The sequence below is a fragment of the Panulirus ornatus genome, chromosome 35 (genome assembly GCF_036320965.1).
Source record: "Panulirus ornatus isolate Po-2019 chromosome 35, ASM3632096v1, whole genome shotgun sequence".
In the NCBI taxonomy this organism is placed as follows: domain Eukaryota; kingdom Metazoa; phylum Arthropoda; class Malacostraca; order Decapoda; family Palinuridae; genus Panulirus; species Panulirus ornatus.
Window position 1 is genome coordinate 12,288,197 of NC_092258.1, and position 20,665 is coordinate 12,308,861.

Genomic DNA, 20,665 nt, shown 5'->3' on the forward strand with positions numbered 1-20,665 from the left:
CTCAAAGAAAGGAAAAGAAATCCTTCCGGAATTATAGAAAAAAGGAATACATCCCTTGCAAAATCTCACCGTCCCTTCAAAAACATTTTCTCGTAAGATAGTCCAACCCTCCAAAAACATATCGTTCTGTTTCTGGAAAAACATTTCGTCGCCTTCAAAAACATTTCGTCGCCTTTAAAAACATTTCGTCGCCTTCAAAAACATTTCGTCGCCTTCAAAAACAACATTTCATCGCCTCAAAAACAACATTTCGTCGCCTCAAAAACAACATTTCGTCGCTTCAAAAACAACATTTCGTCGCTTCAAAAACAACATTTCGTCGCCTTCAAAAACAACATTTCGTCGCCTTCAAAAACATTTCGTCGCCTTCAAAAACATTTCGTCGCCTTCAAAAACATTTCGTCGCCTTCAAAAACATTTCGTTACCTTCAAAAACATTTCGTCGCCTTCAAAAACATTTCGTCGCCTTCAAAAACATTTCGTCGCCTCAAAAACATTTTTTCGTCCCTTTACAAAGGATCTCGATTCCCTGACAACGATCAATCCTCCAGTGTGTTCTTCCCTCCAGCGTTGCCATAACCTTATACACTGATCAATACATGACGAAGGGTCACGTCTTCAAATGACGCACCTTGAACACGACGGGCACGACCCTTGAGCACGACGGTACGACCCTTGAGCACGACGGTGCGACCCTTGAGTACGACGGTAACGACCCTTGAGCACGACGGAACGACCCTTGATCACGACGGTACGACCCTTAAGCACGACCATACGACCCTTGAGCACAATCTTTACGTATGGCGGCGTGACATTTGACCCGATCCTGTAAGTCTTACGTCAGACACCATACCATCATACCCAAGGGTCGTGGCGTCGTGCTCAAAGGTCGTACCGACGAAGCTCTGCGAGATCTAAAGGGCAAAACTGTCCAATACATCAGTTTCGGGGATACCGAGCAATGCATCACGACCCCTCGACCTGATCCACACGCGTGGTCTCATCTATATGCGCATTCCTAGAGGTTAGACCGTGCCCCTCCGCCCCACCTCCCTCACCTCACTCACCCCTCGCGAGCTGAGCCGCTGTGATTCGATGTTCCAAGACAAGAGACACCAGGTTCGAACCAGGGTTCGGTTTCTGAAGACAAGAGACACCAGGGTCGAGCCAGGGTTCGGTTATCTTTACACAGGAGACACCAGGTTCGAACCGGGGTTCGGTTGCCTTAAGACAAAGAGACATAAGGGTCGAATCGGGGTTCGGTTGCCTTAAGAGACACCAGGTTCGAACCAGGGTTCGGTTATCTTTACACAGGAGACACCAGGGTCGAATCGGGGTTCGGTTGCCTTAAGACAAGAGACATAAGGGTCGAACCGGGGTTCGGTTACCTTTACACAAGAGACACCAGGTTCGAATTAGGGGTTCGGTTATCTTTAGACAAGAGACACCAGGTTAGAATCGAGGTCTTGGTTATTTTGGTCTAAGAGAAACCATTGGTTCGAACCGGGTTCATTTATCTTTGGATTCTTCGTTTGCTCATTCTGGCATAAACATGAGATAGCTTACTCGTTTGTGTTCTTCTCTGACATTTCCACATCACACCTTTCATCTCTTTAAGCGCAGACTAGAAACGTCTTCTTTTTCGGCTAAAGGACGTATGAGATGAACACCATCACGTTCACAAATGATGATATACCAAAGCGGAACCCATCATCTCGTGCACTACAAGTCACCTGGTCCAGACACAGTCATCCCTCTGCTTCAGAAGCAGTTCGTGTGTGAGAGACTAAGCCCAAACCGGATCTCAAGCCTAGGTGGCACAACACCGACGCTCGCTAAGTGGCCAGAGTGACCCATAACTTCCCCCATGGGACGAAATGGGGGTCGAAGGCTCATGAGGGCCCCGGGCAGAGTGTGTGTGTGTGTGTGTGTGCATCAGACAACGATGAGGACAATAGGGAAGAAGGTGTTGCTAAAGAGAGGGGTGTTTAAGTGGTGGGTTTAGCAAGGGATGGTGCTGGAGTTGAGGATGCTCCTGGAGTTTTAGAAATCACCTCCTCCTCCACCTCCTCCTCCCTACAAGCTCCCCAGCACCCAAATGGGGAAGAAGAGGACCACAACACCCAAAATGACGCTCCCGTTTCACGGGTTCAGCGGACAGTCACAACAATGGAAAGAATTTGGGGGAAGACACTTAACTCACGGTTATCCATGGTGAAGGCTTCTCCCCCCTGAATCCCCGTTTTCTTTCCAGGCCTCTAGCCTCTCTTGGGGAGAGAGAGAGAGAGAGAGAGAGAGAGAGAGAGAGAGAGAGAGAGAGAGAGAGAGAGAGAGAGAGAGGAGGAAACATACGAGATAAGCGAAATATTCCTCTTATCTACAGATCATGTAATTTTGCCTCGTACACTCACTTCCTGAGAGAGAGAGAGAGAGAGAGAGAGAGAGAGAGAGAGAGAGAGAGAGAGAGAGAGAGAGAGAGAGAGAGAGAGAGAGAGAGAGAGAGAGAGAGAGAAACATACGAGATAAGCGAAATATTCCTCTTATCTACAGATCATGTCATTTGGCCTCGTACACTCAACTTCTTGAACCAGTTCCACTGTGTAAGGTCGTGTTCCAAGCCCGCGGCAGATGGCGGAGGTCTGGCAATACACCAAAATGACCTCGATTTAAAATCCGCCCAGAGTCTCTGTCGTCGGCATAATGTGTTGCGTGTGCATCTGTCATTGTTCCGTGGTCGTTAGTTACGCTGGTGTGTCATTGTAGTGTGGTCATTTATCACGTCATTAGCCTTTATTGACAATGTTTCTCCATATCATTTCTCGTGATTATATAACCATTAATGATTCTAAGGAGATAATGACGATTCTAATAGACGTTTTCATCAACATACCTTTCACATATTAACGTTGCTTGGTGTTTGATAGTAAGATGATGGCTTAAAATTTCCTCTGAAAACATAAAAATCGAATCTGTTCCCTCTCTCAGTCGCTCATCTGTTGCCTCTCTCAGTCGCTCATCTGTTGCCTCTCTCAGTCGCTCATCTGTTCCCTCTCTCCGTCGCTCATCTGCTGCCTCTCTCAGTCGCTCATCTGTTGCCTCTCTCAGTCGCTCATCTGCTGCCTCTCTCCGTCGCTCATCTGTTCCCTCTCTCAGTCGCTCATCTGCTGCCTCTCTCAGTCGCTCATCTGTTCCCTCTCTCAGTCGCTCATGTGTGATCAGATTAACCACGTAAGTCTGTTGTCTGTGGGTCCTGAGATTGAAGCATCGATTTCTCAGCGCTGCCTCAGTCTCGCCACTGGTTCTCAGCGCTGCCTCAGTCTCGCCACTGGTTCTCAGCGCTGCCTCAGTCTCGCCACTGGTTCTCAGCGCTGCCTCAGTCTCGCCACTGGTTCTCAGCGCTGCCACAGTCTCGCCACTGGTTCTCAGCGCTGCCTCAGTCTCGCCACTGGTTCTCAGCGCTGCCTCAGTCTCGCCACTGGTTCTCAGCGCTGCCTCAGTCTCGCCACTGGTTCTCAGCGCTGCCTCAGTCTCGCCACTGGTTCTCAGCGCTGCCTCAGTCTCGCCACTGGTTCTCAGCGCTGCCACAGTCTCGCCACTGGTTCTCAGCGCTGCCTCAGTCTCGCCACTGGTTCTCAGCGCTGCCACAGTCTCGCCACTGGTTCTCAGCGCTGCCTCAGTCTCGCCACTGGTTCTCAGCGCTGCCTCAGTCTCGCCACTGGTTCTCAGCGCTGCCTCAGTCTCGCCACTGGTTCTCAGCGCTGCCTCAGTCTCGCCACTGGTTCTCAGCGCTGCCTCAGTCTCACCACTGGTTCTCAGCGCTGCCACAGTCTCGCCACTGGTTCTCAGCGCTGCCTCAGTCTCGCCACTGGTTCTCAGCGCTGCCTCAGTCTCGCCACTGGTTCTCAGCGCTGCCTCAGTCTCGCCACCGGTTCTCAGCGCTGCCTCAGTCTCGCCACTGGTTCTCAGCGCTGCCTCAGTCTCGCCACTGGTTCTCAGCGCTGCCACAGTCTCGCCACTGGTTCTCAGCGCTGCCACAGTCTCGCCACTGGTTCTCAGCGCTGCCTCAGTCTCGCCACTGGTTCTCAGCGCTGCCACAGTCTCGCCACAGGTTCTCAGCGCTGCCTCAGTCTCGCCACTGGTTCTCAGCGCTGCCACAGTCTCGCCACTGGTTCTCAGCGCTGCCACAGTCTCGCCACTGGTTCTCAGCGCTGCCTCAGTCTCGCCACTGGTTCTCAGCGCTGCCTCAGTCTCGCCACCGGTTCTCAGCGCTGCCTCAGTCTCGCCACTGGTTCTCAGCGCTGCCTCAGTCTCGCCACTGGTTCTCAGCGCTCCCTCAGTCTCGCCACTGGTTCTCAGCGCTGCCTCAGTCTCACCACTGGTTCTCAGCGCTGCCACAGTCTCGCCACTGGTTCTCAGCGCTGCCTCAGTCTCGCCACTGGTTCTCAGCGCTGCCTCAGTCTCGCCACTGGTTCTCAGCGCTGCCACAGTCTCGCCACTGGTTCTCAGCGCTGCCACAGTCTCGCCACTGGTTCTCAGCGCTGCCTCAGTCTCGCCACTGGTTCTCAGCGCTGCCTCAGTCTCGCCACTGGTTCTCAGCGCTGCCGCCACAGTCTCGCCACTGGTTCTCAGCGCTGCCACAGTCTCGCCACTGGTTCTCAGCGCTGCCACAGTCTCGCCACTGGTTCTCAGCCGTTTATATCAACGGGTATAGCGACGGTCACCTTCTATATCTACATCTATATCTATATCTATATCTAACTTTCTGCTTGAGGGGTATCTGCCTGTCACTAAGTGGTGTGTTATCCACTCAAGTCACTCGTCCAGTCAGTGACCAGGCCTGGCCAGTCATTCGTCCAGTCAGTGACCAGGCCTGGCCAGTCATTCGTCCAGTCAGTGGCCAGGCCTGGCCAGTCATCCGTCCAGTCAGTGACCAGGCCTGGTCAGTCATTCGTCCAGTCAGTGACCAGGCCTGGTCAGTCATTCGTCCAGTCAGTGACCAGGCCTGGCCAGTCATTCGTCCAGTCAGTGACCAGGCCTAGCCAGTCATTCGTCCAGTCAGTGACCAGGCCTGGCCAGTCATTCGTCCAGTCAGTGACCAGGCCTGGCCAGTCATCCGTCCAGTCAGTGACCAGGCCTGGTCAGTCATTCGTCCAGTCAGTGACCAGGCCTGGCCAGTCATCCGTCCAGTCAGTGACCAGGCCTGGCCAGTCATTCGTCCAGTCAGTGGCCAGGCTTGGCCAGTCATCCAGCCAGTTAGTCACCGGGCCAGTCAATGATCCGGCCAGTCAGTCATCTAGCCAATCAGTAGCTTGGCCAACCAATCAGCCAGTCACTACCCAGGCCACGCTCATCAGTAAGATAAACACACGGCCGACACAGCCCTGAGCGTCGACCTATCCGGAAGGAGGAGAGGACAGGAGGCCCTTTAGGGCAGCGAGGGGGGGTGGACCTTGATCCCCTCCCCTCCACCTCCACCACAGCTCTCGTAATGTGACCCCTTCATTAACCTCACCTCACCCTTGTTACATCCTCTAATGACCGAAATTAAACCCCACTAATGACCGAAATTAAACCCCCCACTAATGAGACCACCTCTACAAGAAACCCAAACCTCTCTTGTATGAATATAGACCCTGACTTACCCTGTCAAACAGAGCCACAAACCTGCGTTCGACAACAGAACACAACCCCTGGCCTCGACGACAGAACACAACCCCTGGCCTCGACAACACAACACAACCCCTGGCCTCTACAACAGAACACAACCCCTGGCCTCGACGACAGAACACAACCCCTGGCCTCGACGACAGAACACAACCCCTGGCCTCTACAACAGAACACAACCCCTGGCCTCGAAAACAGAACACAACCCCTGGCCTCGACGACAGAACACAACCCCTGACCTCTCCAACAGACCACAACCCCTGGCCTCTACAACAGAACACAACCCCTGACCTCTACAACAGAACACAACCCCTGACCTCTACAACAGAACACAACTCCTTACGTCTACAACAGAACACAACCCCTTAGATCTACAACTGACCACACTAGCAACAAGTGGTAAACAAGCACTTAACAGGTGGTAAGAAAGGAACAAACAACAAACACAAGGTGGTAAACAGACCAAATAACAGGTGGTTGGCAGGATACAAACAGCTAACAACAGGTGGTAAACAGACTAGATAACAGGTGGTTGGCAGGATACAAACACATAACAACAAGTGGTTAGCAGGATACCTGGGGTGGAGGCTGGGACTGGGTGGACTCCTCCAGGATGTAGGTCCTCTCGTTGGCAGGAGGTCCCGTCGGGGTGGTCATGGTGGCACTGCCTGGGGGAGGAGGAAGCTACAGCGGCGTCTTGTACTTCTGGAGGTTCCTCAGCTTTGGTCGATCTCGATCTCGGGCCACCTCTACACTTGGATCATGACTTCGTCCTCGGCGGTTACTGCGTCTGTGAACGTCGAAACACTTCACCGACGTCAGTTGTTGTTGTATCGCTCGTCTGTGGTACTCGACTACTCTCGCCTTAGCTCTTTATGGTGCCTTATGGTGCTCGATTACAATGGCTAAGTCTTCCTAGAGTTATGACTTTACTCCCTGGAGACCATAGTACTGGAGGCTTCAGGTTATAGGAACTTCTGCCTTCGAGGGCTAACCCACAGACAACTTCACTTAGAAACAGTTTCCCTTCGGCCGAAGGAAAAGCTTGTGTTATCCTCAAGTCGTCGAGGTTCCTGTGTGTAACAAGACGCCAGTCGGTAGCCAGACGTGGATGTGGTATGGCTGGAGGCTCCCTGAGGGGTTTGTTTATCTGTCGCATACACCGATGTTGGAGCGAGTGGTCGCTGGTATGACGACTCGTCGTCCACAACACAATGTGTCGCTAAACCCTTCAAATGTGTTGGTTCCTGCAGCAGTGTCGAGTATCTTGTAGCCTTGTGGAACACCTTGATACTGGTAGTGTGTCTGGTCGGCTTGGAGAACGTCTGGTTGCTCACTGGAGGGGAATACCTTCTGGTCGGCCACGTCTGAGAGACACTGCACACCTTGCCCTACAGCCACAACCTGCGAGAGAGAAGAGGTGACCATGAGTACCTGACCATGAGTGGAGTCCACAGCTGACTCAAGAGTAGCTGCTGACGGAGGTCTTACACTGAGTTAACACACGACAAGTGTTCAGTGGGTAGTGGCCCTCTGGCAGATGAGTTCGAGTGATAACATCAAATTAACAACTAAAATGGAACGAGTCTCAGATTTTAAATAAGGATTTTGTCAATTGTATAAAAACCCTGGTATGTTTCCAGTTACTCAACCGGCCGAGGGACATGTAAATATAACATTAGTTAAGTGAGGGGTTTCGTGTGTGCTATTATGTGGACATGGTTGTCTTACAAGTTATTAACAGGATATTTCTTAAGGCACCCCCATACAATGACCACGCTGGCCAGGTAAGTGTAGCATCACCTGCTACACAAGGCTGGTTCATTATATAAACACAAAATGTTTCCATATAATTGACTCGTTCATCTGATACGAAGAGTTGACACGGTCTCAAAGCATCTGGTATCGCACCATGAACAGTGAGGTGGTGCAAGAAGTCGCTATACTCGTGTTCAGTTTTGTGAGCCTTGAAGCAACTGAGCAGATATTCCGATGATGGCGAGATATGTAGGAATCCAGTGTCAAGGTTCATCAAATTATTTCTTTATCTTACATTCTCTCTAAGCCTTCGATCAGAGGACCAAAGTCCTTATCGACGAGAGACTTACAATGATTTACATTAAAGGTAAATAAAGTAAGGAGAAAAAGAATAATAATTGAAGAATTTTGAAGGGAGTGGAAAAATCTTTTTTAGAAAGGGTCAGGTTGAATTATTAGGAAAACTTTCAGATATCAGAGATGTAATGAGGGAAATACACATAACACTGGCCCACACTGGCTTGCCAAGCGTTAGCTAGTGACGGAGACACAGAGGAAGCCAGTTCGGGGGAGCAGAAACCACGTCATACCCATGAAATATAATATATATATATATATATATATATATATATATATATATATATATATATATATATATATATATATATATATATATGGGAGAGAGAGAGAGAGAGAGAGAGAGAGAGAGAGAGAGAGAGAGAGAGAGAGAGAGAGAGAGAGAGAGAGAGAGAGAGAGAGAGAGAGAGAGAGAGAGAAGCAATGCTGTGGAGTTGGGGAGAAAAGTCCAGTTCTAGGGTCATGCTGAGAGAACTGATAAACCTGGTCAGGTCATGTTTGTCCAACTGGAAAATCCTGTGTCCAAATCCGGTTTTATAGAAGCATTTGTGACGTAGGTCATCAAATACAGGAAGATAGAGAGCACTTGAACGAAGAAGAATGGAATGTTGGGTCGTCAGTGTATATGAGTGAATTTGTTATGTTGATGACGAAAGGAAGTCTTTGACAGAAGATACAATGTGTGAAGGGAAGGAGACAGGATAGAACCTTGGGGGACTAGGAGAGAGACTAGGAGAGAGACGGAGGGGAACGGGTTGACGCATCAATAGTCACAGGAGAAGCATAAGATAAGTGAGCGAGGGAGGAAAGCCAGAAGAAGGAAGCTCTGGGATTAGCAGATCCCGACGCCACATCCTCTGAAAGGCTCTGGATATATCCAAGGCTACACCATACGCTTCCCCATAGCCTGTCAGAGAACCTGGTCAGACATTAGCAACAAAGGCAATGACACCACCGGTGGATTTGGCCATATGAAAACCGTGCTGATGATCAGACAAAAGGACTGAGACTGAAGATCTTCAAGAGAACGCCGAGTGTGTGGAGACGTTCGAGGATTCAAAAGACTTAAGAAATCAGAGCAAGAAAGCCATAGTGTTGGGAACGTCGCGTTCTTTGGACCCGGCAATACCTAAAAATGTTTCTCAGAGGAGGATAAGTTTGAGTTTTCTGTAGAAATAGAACAGGGATGCGAGCAAGGGCGCAGCAGCGGAGCCACATCCCTCCATGAGAATACGAAAATTGATGCCAGTGATTGAAGGAACGTCAGAGTCACTTAAAGTGGAGGGACATCAGACACGAAAACGAAAAAGAGTTGCTTTGTCCTGAGGAGAGACAGGAAAGCGAAGGAAAATAATAGCACGACAGAAGTTGTTGGGAGATACTGATAGGGAAAAATCGAGGACACGCTCTCTGTAGGAGGGAAGAAGAGGTTGTCACACTTCCATTAGACAGAGAGAAACACTTTGCCTCACGATTGAGAAATGTATATTGATGTTTGGGCGGAGATGAAACCTGATTGCGAGTCGGACGACCCAAGGCCCCTGAGTAGGAATGGTTGCATTATGGACTGTAAACAGAGACAACATCAGAGGAAGAGGGCATGTGTTTCCTCCAGTTCCTCCTAACAGCCACCTCTACTATACGCTAAGCAGGCACGGTAGCGTCACCCCGCGGAGGGGACAACAATGTCTCTTGAATAAAGCAGTCAAGTCCTTCGTCAGTCATGCCAGAGGCAGTAATGTACAGAATGTACAGAAGGGGACACGCTGGGGAGGAGGAGGAGGTATGGTGAGTCAAGACACATTGACAGAGAGTCGTCAGATAATCAATTAGGTACAAGCCTGTGTAGCTCTAACGCGAAGAACTGAAAGTGGACAATGTTCCAGAGTGGCCTGGAATTGTGCGTAAGAAGAGTGGCGGTCTGGAATTATGGATAGAGCGATGGTCTGGAACTATTAAGGGTAACATGGTTGACAAATTGCCCCAAGCCATTAAGAACTGTAGACGTGAGGGGGTTTCAGCCACCTATAACCTGTCTAAAAGGCTTTCAGTTATTCCCTGTGGTGTGTGCTGAAGTCTCCTAAAGAGGAAGACCTCGGCTTGCGGACGAGAGGAAATCGTGGCCTTGTGGCAAGAAAGTTAAGAAGTTTGCCTAGTTAGGAGAGCATTAGGCAAACCAGAGAGGGAAATAGTGGTAACACGGATAAATCTTCAGCCAGATGACTACGTCTGGAGGTTCGAGGATGCGCAGTGTCGTGTAACAAGAGAGTTGAGGTCGAGTACAGACTCCTCCACTGAAGCAGAGTGTGAGCAACGTACACGGCTGGAGACAAGGGAAAGAATCAATGCCACTGTGAGAGAAATAACGTCTCAGAAGACTCCCGGGGAAGATGGTGTCCAGCAATAAAAATCTAGCGGAAAAAGATCGCAAAGAAAAAAGAAGAAAAAGTTAAGTCGATTTAAGGAGTAATGGTTTTGGGGTGGGTTATGATTTGACAGCTTCAATAACCCTAGCAGTTTGATGGCCTTCAAGGTCAAACAACCAATCAACTGGGCCGTTCAACTACAGAGACATGATATATATTAGCTTGTCTTGGTTGCTTGAGTATATATATATATATATATATATATATATATTTGCTCAAACCTTCCCCAAACACTCGCTCAGAAACCCTCATAATATGGCTTAACCTCTCTACTACCCTTTCGTATTTATCTTGTATTGGCATCGCTTCTTACTTTATTCATAGTATTTTTCGTTCTTATTGCCAAGGATCGGTAACCTGGGATCCTACCTTGGGTCCTGTGGCACCTTACTTATAACTCGAGGGTGTTCGATCCTCCATTCTGAATGAATGACTCGAACCTATCCCAGATTATGAAGTGCCAAGTATTGGAACCACTGGGTAATAGAGTTCAACCTTGGAAAACTAATATGGAAACACACACACACACACACACACACACACACACACACATATATATATGTCATCTGGGACTAATGCTATAAACCGAAGGCTTAGAAATAAACCGTCCTCACAAATAAACCAAACTAGTTTAGGTAAGATTGGTCTATGAACGTTTAGTCAGATGAGCGTTAGTTAGGTTCTAAGGCTATTTCCATGGCTGGGTGGGTGTACCACCACTGGTGCTACACTTGCCTGGTATCATCCACCATGGCTGGCTGGGTGTACCACCACTGGTGCTACACTTGCCTGGTATCATCCACCATGGCTGGCTGGGTGTACCACCACTGGTGCTACACTTGCCTGGTATCATCCACCATGGCTGGCTGGGTGTACCACCACTGGTGCTACACTTGCCTGGTATCATCCACCATGGCTGGGTGTACCACCACTGGTGCTACACTTGCCTGGTATCATCCACCATGGCTGGCTGGGTGTACCACCACTGGTGCTACACTTGATTGGTCGTCCGTCGTCTACTGCCCTAACCTGGTCATTACGTCCCTCACCATTGCTTCCCCTCCACCATACTGGCAAACTTTCCTCATTCAAAAATACTTTTGACAACCGCTGAGAAGCGCTGCTGTAACAGTTGTGGTTCCTGTCCATGGTGCAGCTGTACTGGGGCGACCCATGCAACAGCTGTCCTCGGGTGACCCATGCAGCAGCTGTACTGAGGTAACCCATGCAACAGCTGTCCTAGGGTGACGCATGGAACAGCTGTATCAAGGAACAGGACGGTATAGACAGGGTTCCTCACTAGACGGTAGGGCAAGACGGTATAGACAGGGTTCCCCACTAGACGGTATAGACAGGGTTCCCCACTGGACGGTATAGACAGGGTTCCCCACTGGACGGTATAGACAGGGTTCCCCACTAGACGGTATAGACAGGGTTCCCCACTAGACGGTATAGACAGGGTTCCCCACTAGACAGTACGGTATAAGACACGTAGAGTTATCAAATTCTTTGTAAACAATGACTCCAGTATTCCTTCAGCAGGTCGTCAGAACAGACCAGCATGTCAGAGGAGGGAGGAGGACGTTGTAGATGTAGATTACAATTTCAGAGTTGCAGTTGAGGAGACAAACCCACACTATTTCACTCACAAGACCTCAACCACTTCATCAGAGATCTTGGTCTCACGAAGTCCATTACCGAGCTTTTGACGTCTCGGCTCAAGCATTGGTTCTTGTTGGATGAAAGTGTGTTATTCTCAGATCAGAGAAAGCGTCACCTAGGTTTTTAAAGCTTCTTCACTCGTCAAGATGGGATCTGCTTCTGCCACAATGTAACCAAGTCTCTTCGAGGCAATCGGAATCGACTGTAACTCGAACGAGTGGCGCGTCTTTATCGACTGCTCATCCAGGCGCCACAAAGCCGTGCTGCTCCTTGACGGAAACAAGCACCCGTCTCTTCCCCTGGCTCACTCGCTACACCTCAAAGAAGAACAACACAACAGTGTCCAGACCTTGCTAGACGCCTTGAAGTATGAAGAGTACAGCTGGGAGGTCATTGGAGACTTCAGAATGATGGCATTTCTAATGGGTCTCCAAGGCGGTTTTTACCAAGTCTCCCTTTGCCTTTGGGACACCTCGGCGCACTACCACAGGCGGGACTGGCCACATCGGACCGAATTCTCAGTGGGGGATGAACAGCGTCAAGTGGGAACCACTGCTGGACCCCCCGGAAAGTGTTGTTGATGCCACCACCGCACACAAGATTAGGCCTAATGAAAACAATGTATCACGGCTCTAGACAAGGAGTCTACAGCTTATCTAAGTACCTTCAAGACCTCTTTCCTAAGCTGTCTGAGGTCAAAAGCCAGTGTCTTCGTCGGACGACAAATAAAGATCCTGGAGTGCAAGGAATTCCCCAAGAAACTCACTAGGAAGGAGGAAGCAGCTTTGTCGTAGTGGTTTGGGACGTCCTGGGCAATCACAAGGCCAAGAAAAAGATGTGGAGTTGGTTGAGGCTATGGTGAAGAAGTAGGGCAAAATGGGCTGCAAGATGTCCCTCAAAGTCCACACCCTTGGCGCTCCTCTTGATAAGATAATGAACATGGGAGCGTCTTCGGTGAAGCAAAGCGAACGCTTCCACCAGGATATACTGAACTTTGAACACCTCGACCAAGGAACATATAACAAGAACATGATAGAAGAATATATCTAAGGCTTGGTGAAAGTGATTTACAGTACAATCGTACATCTCGAAAAATGACTCGCTTCACAATCATTTGTGATGACTTATGTTTAACATTTGCGTAAATACATGTCAATTTGGATTCCCATGTTGTTTTCCTGACTTTATGTGAATAAAGATGTGCACATTCGCCCGCTGTCCAATTACAAATAGGTAAATTTCAGAGTACCATTGTCCTGGTCACAAAGGCAAAGTATGAAGGAAATAAGAACCAATTTCTCTATTTGTGACACATAAAGCAATATAGCGAAATAACATTTACTATCCAGGAAGAAGAATTGTGTTACGCAGCGCTATGGGGAGAATTTGGCACGTTGATAAAGAGGATGGAACTGGGGGGGAATGTCAGAGGTTGGTCGTGAGGTGGTGAGGGAGGATGGAACTGGGGAGGAACTTCAGAAGTTGGTGGTGTAGGGAGGCGAGAATCCTGGAGCCTCTTGTCTCCCCGGCATACTGACGCCTTCCATCTCCCCCTCTCTCCCTCCTTCCCTCACTCCCACCCCGCTCCCTCACTCCCTCCCTCACTCTGACATTCTCTTCCGTCTTGCCAGACATAGTGACGCCCCACACACACACACACACACCCAGAGGTTGTGGCCCGTCACTGGATGCGACCGGAAGTTGCGGCGGCCGGCCCGTGGAGACGGTCGGAAGGGAGGAGGAGGGAGAAGACAATGGAGAGCTGGGGAGAGGCAGGCAGGGAGTTAGGGAGGCTGTGGGGAGGTGGAGACTGTAGGAGGGAGGGACGACGGTGAGATGCCCTGGGGAAGAGGAGAGAAACGATAGCATATATATATATATATATATATATATATATATATATATATATATATATATATATATATATATATATATATATATATATCATTTTCTCCGTCTTTATTCATACATGTTCGCCACTTCCCGCGTTTGCGAGGTAGCGGTATCAACAAGCGAAGAAGCGACCTCATTCACGCTCACAGCCATTATCTACAGTAGTTGCCATGTATAATGTCGTCCCACACGCCTCTCCGTGGTCTCCCCTGGCTGCTTCATATGTCCTGGTTCAGCACACTGGCAGCACGTCCTTCCCCGTATAGCACATCGTTGTAATTCGCCCAGATCTATGCTTCCCTTCCTGTGCCCTGGGAGAACCTTGTGTCTTTATGACATTCCTTTAACGTTTAGGAATCCGACCATATCCACTAGGCTGGACCAGAGGCCACAATGTTTAGTGGTGTGTGTGTGTGTGTGTGTGTGTGTGTGTGTGTGTGTGTGTGTGTGTAAGTGTCCATTCGTATCAACAACGGCGAAACAATTTTGGAAGTGAACTGTGTCAGCGGAAACAACTTGTCACACCACGCCACAAGGCCCTAGTATCGCCTTCGCCAGGCCCTCCTACACTAGGGTCGTGCTCACGTACCGCCGTATTCACGTACCGCCGTGCTCACGTACCGTCGTGCTCACGCACCGTCGTGTTCACGTACCGCCGTGCTCACGTACCGTCGTGCTCATGTACCGTCGTGCTCACGTACCGTCGTGCTCACGTACCGTCGTGCTCACGTACCGTCGTGCTCAAGGCTCGTACCCCCATGCTCCAGGGGGGAATATCCCACTGGATACATGTCTATTCCAGTGGTTCTGTGGTGGCAGAGCCTGGAGTGTCAGTAGCAAGTTTGAGTGTAGAGGTAACAAGGGTAACTTTAACTATGTCAACAAAATATCCTTCTAACTTTGGTTGTAATTTCAACAAAAAGGAATTAAGATAAGCTCTTAACACATCACTATGATAACTTATCATTATGATGTTAGTAAAACCAATAATTGATAATTATAAAGTGGATGTATCATTATGATGTTAGTAAAACCAATAATTGATAATTATGAAGTGGATGTGTCTGTTGTCTTGAAGTCGCTTCTGTTGCCCCCACATACCAGCAGGAGGTCACACAGCACCTCCTACTGAGAGAGAGAGAGAGAGAGAGAGAGAGAGAGAGAGAGAGAGAGAGAGAGAGAGAGAGAGAGAGAGAGAGAGAGAGTCAGCCTTCATTACTTTCAATGTCAATGTTTTACTAGAATAAGGAGGAGGTGAAGCTGTGGTACGTGGCGCTGCAGACAACCCAGAGACGAAGATATGGCGACTCAGGCAACCACAGTTGTAGACAGAGATGCCTCGTAGCCACAGGGAAGACATGTTGCCTCTCAACCAGCCAGCTGGGAAGACATGCCTTGTTTCAACCACCTGGGAAGACATGTCACCTTTCAGCCAGCTAGGAAGACATGCCTTGTTTCAACCACCTGGGAAGACATGTCACCTTTCAGCCAGATAGGAAGACATGCCTTGTTTCAACCACCTGGGAAGACATGTCACCTTTCAGCCAGATAGGAAGACATGCCTTGTTTCAACCACCTGGGAAGACATGTCATCTCTCATCCAGCTGGGAAGACATGTCACCTCTTAACCAGCTAGGAGGACATATTACCTTTCAGACAGCTGGGAAGTTCAACCAATTACCTTTCAGACAGCTGGGAAGTTCAACCAGCTGGGAAGACATGTCACCTCTCATCCAGCTAGGTAGACATGTCAGTCTAAAGCAGGGGTTCGAGTGGTGCCAACCCCAAAATAAGATCAGAGTCCCCAAGAATAGCACAACAGGATGATGGTAGCATCCAACGGGTCAAAGACTGTGCATCGCCACATCAAAACCACGAGTTCGTCTTCGAGGTCACCAAGGAGGAGAGGGTTCGGTGCATTCTTCAGGTGGGAGGAGGGTCGAAGTAGATGATATCCTGGGGGACGTTATGACGTCGTCTCGCAGGACGGAAGCACTAGATGTGGTCTGAGGACCGAGGTTCGTGCCCTCTGAGTACAATGTTTGGGGGTAGAGAGTGGAGGCGAGGCTCACTGTATGAGAGGAGGAAGTGTGTTTCAGATCAAGTTTTGGGAGCACTCCAGTAGTGACCACACACACACACACACACACACACACACACATACACACACACACACACACACCTTGATGGCAGAGACGGCCTCTAACTCGACCATTGTAGACGAGAATATAGCAAGGCAAATGTACTCGTTGACATTTACCAGATGCTTCTGGTAGTGTATTGAACAGGGGTACCTAGTGACAACACTAGGATCCCCTTCCTTTATCAAGGAATAAAGTATTGACATTCATTTGTAAGGCCGACGTTCGATAGATATGGAGTTAGATTAGATGACGAGCTAATACAGGAGGATAAGGACGCAGGGGAGTCATTGTAGACGAGGTGTTGGGCAATGCGGCTCTGCTTGGCCTTAGATATTGAAGGGTAAGGCTAACTCAACCACCAATGACCAGACCCAGGTACACGGGGTCTCGTACACCTCCGCTATCAGGTGGTGGTGGACGGTTTGGGGGTTGAGTAACACGAGCCTACCCGGCGGCAGAGGCAGTGTGTGTCAGCCTCAGTGTCAGGTAGATGGGATCTCCCACCCTACTGCACGGGCTCATACCACAGACGATTTAAACCTGTATCTTGGGACAAGACAATCGCAAAAGAAGTGTACGAAAGAATTTATTATCAGTTAGTAGGAATTTATAATGAACACAGTTCGATCATACGGATCGTAATATACGTGTATTCAAGTGGGGGATATTCCTTCCCAGTGGTTCCGAGGTGGTCAAAAGCATGTGTCTTAATCCATGAAGTAAACTACCTGTGGCTTGGAACATACCAGACTTAGCTCGAGTTACACATGAAGATCTTGTCCGTAATGTTGTGTATGAGAAATCGACAAATCCTTTTAGAAGTGGCTTTCATCACAGCTTGTGCCACTGGCCACCTCGAGTTGTAAGAATAAAACCAGATTTTAGACTTGTGAGTCTTACTGATCTACGCATTGCTACTGAGAGCGTAAATTTGGGCCGGCATTTTGAATGGGAACGATAGGGACATGTGTTGGAAAAGTTTTAGCAAGATATTTCAGGCCAGGACTGGTCTATGTGCGAGTGTACAGCAGATATTCTTTTTCTAAATAAAAGCCAAAGTAATGAAGTACGAAATGAAGAACTACATGTTGTCCAAACAGATAACACGAAGAAAAATCGAAGAGAATAATAACATACATGATAACGTAAGTTTAATCGATTTGTAAAGAAAAAAGAATAAAGAAATGTCACAGTGAATATCAACATGAAGCATATATTGATGAAAATAACAAAAGAAACTCCAGAGAATTTTATGCTGGATGCAAAACACCTATTACCCAGTCAACTGGTCCATCATTTAAAGCAACTAGTGACTTCATACAAGACAAAGATCTTGGATATTTTTTTCCCAACCTCATCTATTACAAAAGACAAAACTCATGTTCCATATCCCATCCCATTGCTAGGACAGGAGAACATTTCGCAACATAATGACATTCACGTCAAAGACAATAGCAATCAGAATGATTAATGAAACTCATAAAACGATAGGTTCATTTAAGTTTCATGTAAGAGCAACGAAAGGAGCTACAGATGAAACAGTTTAGCCCATAACTGCTCTTGTCAGTGAATAACTTCCTAGTGGTTATAAGCTCCCGAGCCTCGGAAGTTTACCGATGGAGCGCTGAGGTTCACAAGACGTCTTTAGCAAGTTTCTGCTCGGGAACCAGCTCGACGCTGTATCACCTCGAAGACCATCACTTCGGTCCACGATTCTCAAGAGTGGGGTCTCGACGTCATCGTCCATGTCTGACGGATCTATTGGATTTCTAAGAATAAATCCTCATTTATTGTGAGAACTTGGTTGATGTCATTCTTTATCGATTCTCCAAAAGCATCCGATAAAGTCCAGCGTCAAAGATTATTCGCAAATGCCAAGTCGCATGGGAGAGATGGCTAGAAAACATGTTGACTGACCGTCATTCGCGAGCAATGATGAATGGTCAGGCCTCAAACACTTGGACACCCGCAGCACCTTCAGCCCGACACACTTACAGTGAGTGTCAAGCCTTCCATTCGAAGGTCAACCTCCATACCTACTTCAGCCTCAGTCCTCGGTGTGTGAGGATGTTCACCAACGTCTTCTCTCCAACAGCGTTCAGTTGCACTTGGGCATAGAGAGCTCCTCATCATGCAACATTTTCTACGAAAAAAAAGAAAACTCGAGATGAGACACTATAGGTCTCGCTGCTGCAGGAGTAGGAAGAGGAAGACGAGGAGTGTGTGTGTGTCAGGTGTCCACCTGGATGGCTAGGGTCCAGGGACCAGCCGTTGCTGTTTATGGAACTCATGTCTCTGTCGACGGATTTCTCCACAGAGGCCCCGCCGTAGTTAATGGTTTCATACACCCAGTCTGAAGGCAGGTACTCACCAGTCAAGGCCTGTGCACCGCGGGGAAAGCCTCACTGGCGAATCGAATGAAGGACACGAACGACACACTGGTGGTGAACAAGACAGTGGTTGTGTGAGCTTGGGTCATAACACACCTTGATGAAGTCGTGTGAGCTTGGGTCATACCACACCCTGATGGAGTCGTGTGAGCTTGTGTCATAGCACACCCTGATGGAGTCGTGCGAGCTTGCGACACAGAACACCCTAATGGAGTCGTGTGAACTTGTGTCATGCCACACCCTGATGAAGTCGTGCGATCTTGCGACACAGCACACCCTGATGGAGTCGTGTGAGCTTGCGACACAGCACACCCTGATGGAGTCGTGTGAACCTGTGTCATAGCACACCCTGATGGAGTCGTGTGAGCTTGCGACACAGCACACCCTGATGGAGTCGTGTGAGCTTGTGTCATAGCACACCCTGATGAAGTCGTGTGAGCCTGCGACATAGCACACTCACCCTGATGGACCCATCCCCTTCGCCAGCCCCCTGGTCTGTCAGAAATAATGTCACAACCTGCGACCACGGATGATGGAAGACCCAATGGCCTCCGAGAGGGTGAGGGTGGAGGGGTGTGATGGTATCGTAAATTCCTAATATATATGGACGAACGCGGGATAACAGCGACGTGGACGCCTCCTCCTCCCCACCCACTGTCACCACCTCCAGCATACCAGGAGGAAGGAAAATTCACCGTGACGGCAACAGCCGCCTGTATAGAAGAAACACACTGACGTGGAGTTTAGGCGAGGATGGATGGCGAGTGCATTCAAGTCTGATCAAAACTCCTGGACAATCTAGGGCGAGTGGGACCTTCAGCCACTCCTCCGTCAAGACAAAATCGAGTAGAAATACATGAATATTATGGTCTTAACTGAGTAGTGCCTCCTGGGAGAGAGAGGGAAGGGAATCCTCTGTGGTAAAACCAAGAGATTACTGGACAATACCAGACATCATACGTCTTAAAACCTCTCGTCAGGGAAGTTGGTTCGAGAGTCACCTGTGAGCGATGCCACCAGACGGCGGAGACGAAAACTTGGGTGACCAGATAACAGAGTTTCCCACCCAAGTTCTAATGGCAGAGAGAAAAAGAAGACGAAGACGAGCGAGTGCGTGGACACACTTTGGTGAGCTTATATGAGAGGGTCTCCCAGCTCTACACACACACACACACACACACAGTGGTGACGTGGGCTGGATAAAGCTTACAAGCTGATACAACTTTTCCTAAAGCTCATCAAGTAAGAGATTGAAATAAAATAGAAATTATAGAGAATTTAGTGACCGAATGGGGGAGTTTCCCCCCCTAAATTCTGCAGACAGAAAATGGACGAAGGGCTGGAGAAAAGTATTGTGGGAGCAACTTGGAGAACCTCGCCAAGTTGCTCAGGTCAAAAAGAAATAGGTCAGATATAGGACTCTATTTGGTAAGCATATAAAGCTTTACTCGCAATTCTTTAAGCAAAAGAAAACGGGTGGAATGAAGGGGACACCCTCACAGATGAAGAAAATTTCGTTTAAGCGACACAGATGAACGATAACATGGGAAAAGGGCGAGCAATCACTCGGGTCGGGGTGGAGGACGCAGACGTAGCGAGCACTGTGCAGATCTATCCGTGTGGAAAGTACGGGAGAGAAGTGAAGTCCAGAACCCACTCAGTCCTTCCATTTTCTCATAACCAAGAAACAACATATTAGAGAAAACGGAGTTAATAATATCAAGAGATAACTAATAACTTTTGTGCTCAGAGGAAAATTCAACTATACGATAACTTAAATATATATATATATATATATATATATATATATATATATATATATATATATATATATATATATATATATATATATACATATATATATCAGTGGTAGTAACGAATGAAAAGAATAACGTATGAAAAGACAAATGACAATCAACAATACTTTGAAAACACGAGCGGTGGTGACCTCTGGTCTCTGCCCAGGTGAAGAGAACAAGTGAGGGAAGTTATCTTCAACTTTCCCAGTCAATCAAAACATCGGGCCATTGGTCTTTAAGGGATCTGTTGTGCCATGATGGGCAGTTTTTCGTTTTCTTTTTTTTTTTAGCGAGAATAAATCAAGTCGACCCAATCTATTAAGGAAACAATTAGCTTATGGTGATATTAAATAGGGGGAGAGGAAAATCTTGTGGTCAGGTCATGTAAAGGCAAGTTTTATAGATACTGATATTATGAAGGTCCTATAAACTCAAGTCTTATAGATACTGATATTGTGGAAGGTGAAGTCAGGCCCTGTAAACTCAAGTCTTACAGATACTGATTTACTGAAGGTGGAGTCAGGTCCTGTAAACTCAAGTCTTATAGATACTGATATACTGGAGGTGGAGTC

General features: G+C 48.3%; 1 protein-coding gene across 6 annotated transcripts in view; it reads right to left on the reverse strand.

Moving 5' to 3' along the window:
* LOC139760167 (putative sodium-coupled neutral amino acid transporter 11) overlaps positions 1-20,665 on the reverse strand; it is a 223,199-nt gene that overhangs the window by 21,747 nt on the left and 180,787 nt on the right. For all 6 annotated transcript variants that reach the window (XM_071683085.1, XM_071683081.1, XM_071683086.1 and 3 more), the window contains one exon: positions 6,241-7,068. In XM_071683085.1, the coding sequence (XP_071539186.1) occupies positions 6,241-6,321 (81 nt within the window). In that variant the 5' untranslated portion in view covers positions 6,322-7,068. The remainder of the gene's footprint in view (positions 1-6,240; positions 7,069-20,665) is intronic.